Source organism: Temnothorax curvispinosus, unplaced genomic scaffold (assembly GCF_003070985.1).
Source record: "Temnothorax curvispinosus isolate PA1 unplaced genomic scaffold, ASM307098v1 QBEX01010126.1, whole genome shotgun sequence".
NCBI lineage: Eukaryota > Metazoa > Arthropoda > Insecta > Hymenoptera > Formicidae > Temnothorax > Temnothorax curvispinosus.
In genome coordinates, this window is record NW_020219906.1 from 148,636 (window position 1) to 161,350 (window position 12,715).

Genomic DNA, 12,715 nt, shown 5'->3' on the forward strand with positions numbered 1-12,715 from the left:
AAAACCATAGAGGATAGGATTTTTCTTATACAGAGAAAACAATCTTTGCAGGATGTCGCGGAGAGTTAACGTCTGCGCCACAGTGCTGCTCGTCCTGTTCGAGCTGACCGCGTCGGCCATGGTCCTGCCGAGGCCACCCTCGTCGCCTAATCACATCCACCAGGATCAGGAACTGTCCGCGCGTAAATCTCTCGAGGGCAAGTCTCTGCACAGCATTACGCGAAACACCAACGTAGAGAGACCCGATACCGAGGACTACAGGTATCGATTTGCCAACGTTCGTCCGACGCGGCCTTTTCCACGTCATTTTTTTTTTTTTTTCCCATATCGCCGACCGGTATCGATATTATATTCCACGACCGTCGCACCGCGCACGCTGCACCGGCAATTCACTTTCGTTTCGCGTTTAGAATTGCAAACTCGTTCGAACTGATCGATTATGTCCGTCAATTGTTATCGCCCGATCGATCTTTAATCGAAGTCTGGTCTTGAAATAGTATAATAAGACATTATCGAGGATCACTCGGATAAGTTGATCGTAAATTTAATTTAACGTATAATGCAGAATTTTATTAAGTTCTAAGTCTTTTTTTTATTAATGCATTTCGCTAAATATTAACGGATGGACAAACGATGGCAGCGTTATTCCACTCTACTTTACTCCTTTTCGGGAAACTCTCTCAACTGACTCACCCGCGATTACGAAACGATATTTACTTCGGTCTCGCGATTCTAAATCGCTCGAACAAAAGAGGAAAATCCTAACTGAAACGCCGTTCTTTCCCACCGGCGCGGCGGAAAGCGGCCCAATTAGCGCGAATGAAAAGCCGCCTTCGTTGCGGCGCACGAGAAACGTGAGAAACTCGGTCGGGTAATTGCTCCCGTGTAATTTCAACGATGGCAGATTTACGTGACCACAATTCGTATCTTCGGCACCGATACGCCGCGCACCGGGCGCAACCGGTAATTTTGAAAGTAAAATAGTAAGCGCGATTAAGGCTAGACAAACCGATTGTCTCCCGATTCTCCTCTCTCCGTGCGCCCCGCGCCCGTGCGGCACTGCGGCCGCGATCGCTGCGGTTTAATAATCGCGAATATCCGCGAATACGTTTGGGCAGAGTGGCATTTCTGAACAATGACACCTGCAATCGTGATCGGATTAACCTCGTAATGTTGTGAAAATAAAAAAAGGCAATCTCCCGCGCTCGCCGCTCGCTCAATGCCTACCGCTAATATCCGATTAGCTTCGTCGTTATGCTGTTCCTATCTGCTACTCATACCGTATATTTACGGTTGATTATCCGACGTCTCAAAGCTCCATCCGTTCGATATCAATCTTCGGCGCTCGTTTCGTATTAGCGAAAAGCTATAATCTACATGAAATTAAGTGAAATTGAATTTCCTCTCTCTTCGTCGCAGGCTCTTCGAGATCGAGCTGCAGAGCCCGGACGAGATGGACGCCGCGAATTTGCAGGGTCTGATGAGCACGATGCTGAAAGAGGAACAGCGAACGCCGACGAACGACGACTATCCGAATCCCGAAGTGATCCCGCACTCGATCCTCGGTGTACGAGACGTGGGCCTGAGTCCGAATTATCGTCTGGACACCTTCGACGATGACAAACGCGCATCGTTGAACCCACCGAAGCTGCCGAGTCTCGACGAGAAGCTGTATTACCTGAAGAGCGGCCGGCCCAAGGTTTACGTGAACGTGCGAGGACACAGCGGATCCTTCCGCAAGGATACCATCGCCCCGCCGTCCACGGCGACCCCGAGCGAGGGCGCGGTGGGATACCTCAGGGTCACTCGACCCTTCGACAGGCAGACCGACTGGAAGACGCGGGACAAGAAGATTCGACCGCCCAAGAAATTCGATCGTCGCGTCGACGGTATCGTTCTGAGCAACGAGGAGATCGGCAAAATGAACGATCAAGCAACGTCTTATGGCGCGGACGAACAGTCGACCACGGAGAATTCCATGGTCACGTCTAGCGAATTACCTAAACAGATACCTGCGCCGCCTAGCAAAGTCCATGGACGCAGTCTGATGGCGCAGACCACGCCTGTGCAGAGGTACGCACTTAGGAGGACAGATATTCTGCCGGGATACGGCTTCATCGAAGAATAAAATCAAATATCTGTATGAAAAGGTAAAAATTTAACTTCTCCGAAAAGTATGTTTAATCGCGAGCCTCAAGATTTCATGCTTGTTTGAAAGTACAAAAAAAGATTGATTTGACGACATATTTCGAAATAAAATATTACATAATAATCATTAACATTGATTACACATACATTCCTTCTATCAAATTATTAATTACTGTTTGTATTACTTATCGCAAACATTATATGGATAATTATTGGCCAAAGTTTTTCCATATTTTGTAAGCGTTATGAAATTTCAGACAATTCGTTGAGGAGTTAACTGTGATTGTATGAACAATATATTACTTCATCTTTATGAAGTGAACATCACTTCGTAATTTTCATAATTTTCAGAATTCGATGTAATTAATAGAATTATAGTTCTTCTCCAAAGATATGTTTAAAGATACATTTCAAAATTTCAAAAAGCAAAAAAATTTTTGACGATTAATTATAAAAGATAGAATTCCAAAATATATAAAGTGTCAACTTTCATTGTATGAAAATTAATCAACTTTTTTATTTTAGTTAGGCTCAATCTAATAGGAGAAAAGCTAGAACTCAGTCAATCATACCGAAATTCTGAAAATAAAATGTTATTTTTGTAGAAGTAGTTATTAAGTCTCGGAGAAAATGTTGCAACGTTAAATTTTCTCCGCGTATTAGTCTTGAACTTAATTTATGCCGAATATAACGACCCACGATATAAATATATAAATATTGTTATTTATACAGATTAATATATGCTTGTAATATATATATATAGTTAACTAATATAGAATTAAGAGAATATATAGTAATATATTAACTTGCTCTAGTAATAAATTAGCGCGCAAGCCAGTAAAATATTTTTATTACTCACATTCTCTGGCAATTTGCTGTTCATCCAAGATATGAACAAACCCCGTGACTAATTTAACGTAAATTACAAAGAGAATAATATTAATGAAAAAGCTTACCTGCTCCGCCTTCAATGTGAGTTCAATGAAAATCTGCTGTAATTTCTCATTCACGAAATTTATGCAGAATTGCTCGAAACCGTTTTTATCAAATATCTCGAAGCCATATATGTCCAAAATTCCGATCTCGTATCCATCCGTGTTTGTCTCCATGGCTGAATTAACTTTCTGTAAAATTGTTAACAACTCAGTAACGGAAGAAGTAAACGCCTTTTAAAAATCATGCGATAATTTTTGGTTAAAAGATTACGTTGATCTAATTAAAATAGATATTTTTTAATACCAAATAAGAGCAATTTATTCCCTTGTGCGAGTAAAGATTAAAGAGATTAGACTAGTAATTATTTTCTATAAAAACCAAAATTATAATGCTTGTCGTTCAATTAACTTTTCATATTATTGTAATTATATGAAAATGTGTACACTTATCTCTGACAAGTGAAATTATATAATTAACGCAAGACATGCAATTTTTTTATATGTAATTTTAAACTCAATCATTTTGGATAAGCTTCAAAACTTTGGATGAATGCTCTACCACACCTTGACCAAATAGTCGAAAAGCCTAGCGTAGATGTCCTTTGCCAAAGCGTCTCTCGCGTAAAGCGCCTGTTCCACATTCAACGTCACGTCCACGCTTTCGGATTGATTTCCCCATTTCGATTCGAATTCTCGAGAAATTAATTTGTAAGACAGATGCTCTGCCGAAATTCCAAAAAGATAGGCTGGAAACTCGAGAACTAAAAATAAAACATATTCATACTAAGAAAAACAATTGTTTAAGCAGAAAATGTAAATAATAATACAAACACGCGCAGAAATTATATTAAAATTTATTTTACTATCAATCGATCAGTAATGTTTATATATACGATAAGCGGATAAGATATATAGATAAGTACGTTTTGTGCGATTTATATATAACAAAATTATACCGATAACAGATAAGTTATATAACTAATCGTATTTTTATTTCTTAACTAGTAGAATAACTTACATTGTTTATCGGCTATCTGCGAATAATTGCCCTTTTCGACAAACTGTATATTTCCCACGTGAAGAATTCCAGCTACCAATCTGAATATATTCATCACTTCTGCATCTTTTATTCCCATAACACTCAACGCTGTAGACATAAAACAATACATAATTATTAAATTAGTGTGGTCTATTAATAGTTAGGAAAGAAGATACGAGAATGTACTATAATAATTACGGAACATTATAATTGCACGAAAATTAATTAATACTGCAAAATACAATTATGTACCTTTAAGAGTTTCCTGAAAATCCCGCGCATCATTTGTGCCGTCCACCTTATAATTACCGCCGTAACTCAGATATTGATAATAATTGAGATCCGTTAATCCAAATTCCGCTATAAAATTGAAATTCTTTTTTTATTATTTGTCTAAACGTTTCTAAACTATCCTAAATTACTTTTCATTTGTCAACGATACTTTTATCTCTCAATCATCCACTCACTTTTCATTTCTTGATTGGCGCCCGTCGTCAGCTGATAAAATATATGAAAATTCCGCTCGCCGGGATTGTGGCAAGTTACTCTTGATTTTTCCAGAAGAAAATTCGAAATTTTGCCACCGTTCGGCTGACCGCCCGATCCGAATTGCATCTCGACGTATTTTCCCTGAAAATTTAAAAAAAGACTTTTTTTGTTTCCTTTCAAATAATAACTTTGTTGATTGTAATGCAATTATAACAAATTGGTGAAAACTAATGGATTAATTCGAGCACAACTTGCTGAGACGTACGAATCTGCTGCTGTTGTTGTTTCTCACTGTCTTCGCGTTGCCGAAAGCTTCCAAGAGTGGATTTGATTCCAAGATCACGTCCTTTACTTTCTGTACCTTCTTGCCTCCACCGCTCACCCTCGCCACATAAGACATTATGTATTTCGCCGTGACCGTTTTTCCAGCGCCCGATTCACCACTGCGAAATAAATATTGATAAATGACAAGTACATTTTCGATAAATATATTAAATAAAAATTGTGTAAAATATACATCAAATATAAATACATCATTCTAAAATTCTTTCCTACGTAAGATCATCTTAATGCAAGTATCGTTTACCTAATAATGACGCAATGACTTTCGTTGTCGATCAGCATATTTCTGTACATCTCGTCCGCCAGTCCATAGATGTGCGGTGGATTCTCGTACGGTGCCTAAAATGACACGAGACCTTTTTAATGTCTCTTCCAACGAGAAAAATAGCATTTTCACCCTTACCGCGCCTTGATATATCTCGACTTCCTTCTCTCCGAAGTATGGCATCTGCTTGAAAGGATTAACCGATACCAATACGGGTCCGATGCACGTCTGATGACATTTTAAGGAACATTTCACGAATTATTTGCCACAGTTAATTAAGCTATCGTGATATACGCTTCCCAGAAATTATGTATTTCCTCCCCTCCCCTCCCCTCCCCTCCCCTCACGAGACATATTTAATACTAGCATGCCCCGCCGGACTTCACCCCGAAAAACTTGTGTATTAAGATACGCAAATAGTCTCTCCCTCTCTCCCCCTCCCTCCCCCCTTTAAATTAATTTTTTTTTACGTAGTAACGAAAAACTATACAGCCCCTGTATAGGGCCTGAAAAATTCTGCCCCTGTTTAATCTAGAATTCTTTGAGATTCAGCCAATTATTTCCCGAAAAATTAAAAAAATTAAAAAAACCGGTTTCTCCAGGAAATCGGTAACAAAAAACTATACACATAGTGGCACTCCCCGGAAAATTCTACCCCTATTTCATATACTTTTTGTAAAAATTCAGTTCAGGGGTTTGGGCTGGGCGTTGATGAGTGAGTGAGTGAGTGAGTGAGTGAGTCAGTCAGTCAGTCAGGACATCTTCCTTTATATATATATAGATCTATTCTAATATTAAGCAAAAAAGGATACAAATATGTAATCGTCCATGTATCTCTTTCTGATGTTCTCGATGATGGCGTCCTCGTTGATCTTCGGCAAGAGGACCATATCGTCCACTCCGGAAATTTTGACATTTTGACTCTGCCAGTGGTACACCTGAGGATGAAGAAATAAATTGATTTTGATTAGCTAGAACACGTTTTTGATTTCGTGTCGTCGCGAATTTATTGAAATTACGAACGCAGCGACGCGACGCGACGCACGAGAAATCGGCGGACGTCGCGCATTGCGAATCCAATTACAATTTCTGTGTCGCGAGTATCAGAAGTGCTTATTCGCTCCGACGTTTCACGGATCGCCGATTCATCGATCGTTTCCGCTCCTCTTTCAGCGAGGGTTCAGTCCAGCGCTCTTACTGTGCCCTTTTAACGCAACGGCTTATAATAGATGCTATATACTTGGACATTAACTGCATTATTTATATATAGCGATTTTTTAACCGAGTTGACTTATCAAAGTCCGACTTGGTCTATATTGCAAGAGAAGCGTTCTAACATTTTATCCCGTAGGTATAATAATCGTTATAAAATATCTTACATTATTTACCTTATTGGATCACTGTAGCAATACAGAGCTAGAAATGTTGACATCATAAACTTTTGCTTTCCGACGTTTCCAACTACTAACGAAAGATTTCATATTGAAAAACATGTTTCTCTCTCTGTTTCATATTTCTTCTGTATTTATTTTAATACGGATTAAATAACTTATATTTCTTTAGCTGACAACGGTTTGTATTTAAAAGTAAAAAAATTCACGCGTATTGAGTAAGAATCGGTCGTAAAGAAGCCAACGCATAAAAAGGAATGCCGCGAATGGAAGTCCGGCGTGTGAAACGAGCATTCTCGGTTGCACGTGGTATAGCATTGGAGAACGCGAGAGAAATCGTAGTCAGCGCATACGGATACTTCCGGTCGAGCGATTCTCTTTCAACGAATTCCGTATAATTGCGAGTATCGAGTATAGTGCAAGGTGTCGCGCGAGGCAAGGCCTCTTCCGTAGACGCTCTAGCAGGGCATCATCTTAATTGCATTTTAAACGATCGTTTGATATAATCCATCGTCGAAGCCAATTAACGGATTATTACAAACTACAAAGGATTCTAAGCGTAAACGATTAAGTTTTTGTCGATTATACCCTACGAACTATCTATATATTTCGTATCAGAATCATCAATTATCATTTTTAACTCTAGAAACGCACAAATAAATATATGTATATATGTATATATAAGCTGCTTGTAAAGCAATTTTTTTCCTCCTCCTCCAATAGAAGGCACGTCACTATCGATCGCGCCATATGTCGCCGTCGTTAACATCTTGGTCCAATTAGTATTAGCGGACTACAGAGCAACTCGCCCATATGTGACATGCAAATAGCCTCGCAAATGGACTACAATCGAGAAAGTTAGAAAAAGAGAAAGAGGGAAGAAGGAGACGAGATTTCGTCAGTCCGTATATAGAAAGCGACGAGAATGGTGTTTGCTCAGGCCTCAGCTGACAATGACTGACAATGCCCAACGAGAGATGAATGGTCACGCTTCCAACTTCCGCTTCTCGTCGTCCTTATTTCGACGACAGACAGACAGACAGACAGGAATTTCGTAGAAAATGGAAATGAGTGGCAATCTTGCCATCAAGCTATTCGATCGACGCGGCCCGTTATGGGGTCAGTTAATTAATTATGACTGATGGGGCTACTGACCGCGCGATCGATCGCACAACGTTTCCCTCTTGTTGTACCGAGGTCCGCGCGTGCCGGACCAGAGCAGAGGCATGATTTCATGGCTTCCGCCGTAATGAAACTGTCTGTTCGTTCACCGCAGTTCCGCCGGCGCGGCCGCGACGCGGTGGCGGTCAACGAGATATCGCGCTACTGCTGCATGTAGCGGACACCGATCTTTCTGTCGTATTTCGCTGGAAACTATACTGTCGAAATAAATTTCTCGCGATATGTCGCTTTGGTTATCTATAGATGACCAGTTTATCTCATTTTCTGTTTGAAAGAAATGTCGAATTGAAATTTTATTTCTGACTAAACCCGAGCAATTTTTGCAGAAATTTAACTTAAAGATATATCGGATATACATATAGGTATATATATTGTTTGGACTGAAATGTCATTTCTTTGTCAACGTATCTTGTTCTCTATCGATTTATAATGACATTTAAGCATATTTAAGCATTTCTGCAACAGATCAGCCAAGTGATAACGCAATCTCCTGTTATCTATAACCCAACAATATAACAATATCGAGTAATGGATTCAAATCAGATGTACACGACATGTGTATATATGTATATAAGTCATCTTTACATCTTATACGATGATAGCATATGACTATATATATATCTAATAATATATTTAAACAATGATAGCCCTATTCACTCCAATGTTTTTTCCGTCCCTTTAATCTTCGGATCATAACTCACGAACGAATTGATGAAATTTAATGTTTCAAAGCGCAAATTAAAGCTACTACTTTTAGCTTGTGAGGATTAGAAACTCGTGGGGACACGAAAGGGCTGGTTGGAGTGAATAGGGATAGCATTGATAGCACATATACAGCGGTTTTCCGTATTTGGACAAAAATTTCTAAATAGTTTATGTAGAAACAACAAACACGCGCAAAGGAATGAAAATCTTTCTCTCAACAACGACCCGACGTCGAAAGCTACCGTTTAATCCTGCCTTAGATCTACCGTTTGAAATCTCAGAAGTATAATAATCTTTGTGACTCATGGCAGGTGCGGATACGTCCGCTGATAGAGAACGACGAACGATACACTCACGAACGTTCTCAGAAGAATTATATCTCATGGAGTAGAAAACGTGCGGGCGTCTCGGGCATTGGAACGGGCACAAACGGCATGCACAGACCGGCAATTCTAAGGCCCCGGCCCGGCCGGCTCGGACAATAAGACGAACACACGCGTCCCTTGGCCTTGCTCGCCTGCATCGCATCCTTCGGAAACGATTAACAATGCCGCGATTATAAGCACGCGACGCAAGGACGCGGCCGTGCATGCGTTATCATCTCGCTAGACTCATATTTGCACTCCTCCGATAACGCGTTGCCTAACCGACTCTGCGATAACGATCTCTCTCTATCTCTCCTTTACGATAGTCGCCGACATGAAACGAACGTCCGACTATTCCGAGCGATCGAGAATGGAGCGTGATCACGCGCCGCACGTCACTCTGCAGTCGCTCTGCACTCTACGTGAATCGAGTTGAAATACGTGATTCAATTATATTGCGCGATTGATGTATACCGCGTTGAATATTGTTATAAAAGGGAAAAGAACGTGAGAGCTTTATTAGCGCCACAACTCAATAAAAATCAAGCCTCTGGCTCTTTGATAACGTTTCTCCTCCCCATCGCGCTTCTTTAAATAAATATTTATCGATCCCCGCGATGGGACGTCGCAAAAGTAACGTACATGCAAACTAAATGCATCCTAACAGGATATTCCTCTACATATATCGGTCGGTGTACGCAATGTGCACAACCGTAAAATTCCCAGCGCATAATAACAGTTGTAAAAGTGTTCTCAGAAGGTACCGAGGTACCGAGGTTACCAATACGCATACTTTATCGAAGAGAGCTTTAAAACGTCATTACACGCATCAGTGACGATTCTCCTCTCTCTCTCTCTCTGTCTCCTCTACTTTACACCGTGACGATCGCTCTGATTTCCAGAATAGGAGATAATCCATTAGATAGCTACAATTGAAGAGAATTTTGTCTCATAAATGAAACTATCGGATGCTGTCGTAATCGCTATGAAAATTTAAAGGAACTGCAGCTACATTATTACTGCGAACGTATCCGGATTCTTAGCTGCGTTACCATAGCAAATATCTGTTCTAACCGACTAATAAATATCGATAACGCAGCTTTTTCTGGAGATATATTCGATATTCGTCAGGCTAACTAATCCATAAGAAACGGTATACGCTACGCATTAAAAAAATATAGATGTTTAAAAAAATGTGGAAATGTCTCTGTAAAAATAAAGACTTTCCTTGAAATCTGTCCTCGATCCTCTGCAGTACGCGCCCATGCACGTGTCGACGGCATTCAGCCCGAGACGCACTTATACAGTTGACGACGTCCATTGCAATAAGCATGGCGATCGTGTGACGACAGTCGTTCCTTTAACCGTTCGAGCCAAATAGAGATCGCCTACGAAATCGCCTCTCGTCGAGATACCTACTTCGCTCACGAAAGTGAGGGACGGAGCAAGGCGAAGGAGTGAAAAAGGCGCGAACTAGTTCAACGAACCTGTTAAAGTCCATCGTGAAAAATGTGACTCACCGTGCAAGCGCGAGGCGCGAGGTATAATGCCGCATTATCCTGTTTTGTAAATTTATTAAAAAGCGATCGCAAGGTGTGTATTGTATCGAGGCGACGCAATGCGGTTTTAACGCATGACAGCGCGCGAAACCTATATCTTCAAACCGTACGCACTCCGTGACGAGATTTCTGATGTTGAAAGTATTAAAAATCAATAGAAAATCAACCACAAATTTTCCATCAAAGTTATCTCATTCCGTGGTATAAATTAAGATTATTCAAATATTAAAATATTAAGATTATTCAAATATTCTGGTGATTCGCGCAAAGTGCAGCTTGATGATTTAGATGTAGAAAATCCTCCGGAACTTTGATGATTAACGGATTTCTTGGAAATGATCGCTCACCGATCCGTATGTCAAGTACGTCATCGACGTAACTATTTTCTCTCGAGACCCTCGAGGGCGATTTACGCGACGAGTCCTTGCGCGTAATGCACAACAATGGCGTCCAATGTAAAATGAATATATAATTATCGGTTTCCAATTAATTTCAAAGTCGTCTCTAATATCTTTTCCGATTCGCAAGTGATGAAACGCGGCTGTATGCCGGTATAACGCCGCTGCGCTTTGATTAAGGACAATCAATCGTTCTTGCTTCAAGACAGTGCAGTTTCCTGCATCACGTTCGACGTTGGGGCATTTTAATCTTGCTACTGCCTTTGAGCCATGAGAAAATGAATCACTTCCCGTTCACGGATCACGAGACAAAGAAAGGCGGGACGCAAGGAGGACGCGCTCGCGACACGACTCACGAAGATCACGCCAAGATCACGAATTCTACGAGCGACCGTTCATCTCTGCTACCGCTTCTTCATTCTTCGCAAGATCGGTCGCTTAGCATGCACGACTCTAACTTTACAATACGGCATATTTTTCCCTATTATCCCGTACGTCCACTTTGTGCAATAAATACAAAGATTTATGTACAATTGAATTAATTATTTAAAAAATTATCTTCTTGTAAAAAAATTTTATTTAATAATAATTTAATATTTAATAAATATATACTTGCGTATCGAAGGTAAGAACTTCGATGGGGAAACAATTCTGACGTCATTCAACTACAAGACACTTCATTATTCACGATCCAAGAGTCAAAGCGACGCGATACAATCTGGGCTGAATTTAAAGTTTACTCCGAGGTCAGATTGAATATGACAGAACATATATATATTTATATTCAAGTCCCGATAGCATCTCATAATTTTACAGCGCGATATGAGACATCGCATTGCACCTATATTTTTTCACACCCTTCATTTGAATTTAATTTCTATACTCCTGCATTATATTTAGACATATTATAAATTCTTTTGCATTTATATCGTAGCCTTATAAATTATAAATAATACACTTGAAACAGCCAAAATTATGCTTTTCAACAATAAAATAGTGCATCAATTTTTGTCACTCATTTAATAGGACAGTAATGCGATCTCTCTTCGAAACTCCAACACATTCCATTTATATCCTCGATATTTCAGGCAGATTCCAATTTCATTCAATTATCGAAAACCCGAAAAACTAAGATCAATCCTGACGCCGCTCTCCGCTTGCTTAATTAATGAAACATGTTCAATTACCATGTCGTTGAAATTGAGAGGGAAGATCCACCAAAGTTGTCACCGCAGGTAGTCCACCTAACCTTAACCGCTCCGAATCATATCGCGGACACAAATGACGCACGTGACACACCGAAGATGATCACCGATGACACCGATCGCTCAAGCAGGTCCGCGTTTAAATGACACACGCCGCGCCGGGGGCCGGGGCCGAGACCGGGAAGACGCACGCGCGTGTACACACAGACACACACGCTCGATGTCGACGGGTTCGTAGTCCGTCGCGGACTGAACGACGAACGACCACCAGCACCAGCACGAGCACGGTGAGTCACCGCCGTCACCGGTACCGGGCTTAGGCTACCGGGACGCACGCTGCCTTTGTGAGAGGCGCGAGGCGCGATGGGAGAATTCGGGATTCCGCACGTCTCATGTTATTCTTCTGTCGCATGTACTTATACATTTTTTTTTTTAGAACGACTCCACTTTTTGTAAATTTCTTACGTATAACGCCCATAACACACGCGTCTCTCCATCAATCTTCTCTACCTTTTATTTAGCTCGTAGAGCAGATCAATTTGGCTTCTGAGAGACTCGTGTATCGAAGATTGTTGCTACACGTCGGATGAAGTCGTGAGAGCTGTTAGGGCTCTGTTTACTGTTGTGAGTCCAAGTAAACTCGTCGCGTTTGTTGATTTTGTCATCGAAACGTTAATGTCGCGCGTAGAGGT

At 40.7% G+C, this 12,715-nt stretch overlaps 2 protein-coding genes across 2 annotated transcripts in view; one reads left to right on the forward strand and one right to left on the reverse strand.

Annotated features, from left to right (window-relative positions):
• LOC112459785 overlaps nucleotides 1–2,904 on the forward strand; it is a 10,293-nt gene extending 7,389 nt beyond the window's left edge. Inside the window, exons 2-3 of the mRNA XM_025024103.1 lie at nucleotides 52–261; nucleotides 1,420–2,904. Of these exons, the coding sequence (XP_024879871.1) occupies nucleotides 53–261; nucleotides 1,420–2,128 (918 nt within the window). The 5' untranslated portion in view covers nucleotide 52 and the 3' untranslated portion in view covers nucleotides 2,129–2,904. The remainder of the gene's footprint in view (nucleotides 1–51; nucleotides 262–1,419) is intronic.
• LOC112459784 (unconventional myosin-Ie-like) overlaps nucleotides 1–12,294 on the reverse strand; it is a 30,107-nt gene extending 17,813 nt beyond the window's left edge. Inside the window, exons 1-10 of the mRNA XM_025024102.1 lie at nucleotides 12,006–12,294; nucleotides 6,031–6,156; nucleotides 5,357–5,446; nucleotides 5,198–5,292; nucleotides 4,877–5,054; nucleotides 4,590–4,752; nucleotides 4,375–4,482; nucleotides 4,102–4,230; nucleotides 3,648–3,844; nucleotides 3,105–3,272 (exon numbers count right to left, since the gene is read on the reverse strand). Of these exons, the coding sequence (XP_024879870.1) occupies nucleotides 3,105–3,272; nucleotides 3,648–3,844; nucleotides 4,102–4,230; nucleotides 4,375–4,482; nucleotides 4,590–4,752; nucleotides 4,877–5,054; nucleotides 5,198–5,292; nucleotides 5,357–5,446; nucleotides 6,031–6,156; nucleotides 12,006–12,008 (1,257 nt within the window). The 5' untranslated portion in view covers nucleotides 12,009–12,294. The remainder of the gene's footprint in view (nucleotides 1–3,104; nucleotides 3,273–3,647; nucleotides 3,845–4,101; nucleotides 4,231–4,374; nucleotides 4,483–4,589; nucleotides 4,753–4,876; nucleotides 5,055–5,197; nucleotides 5,293–5,356; nucleotides 5,447–6,030; nucleotides 6,157–12,005) is intronic.
• Nucleotides 12,295–12,715: the final 421 nt, after the last annotated feature.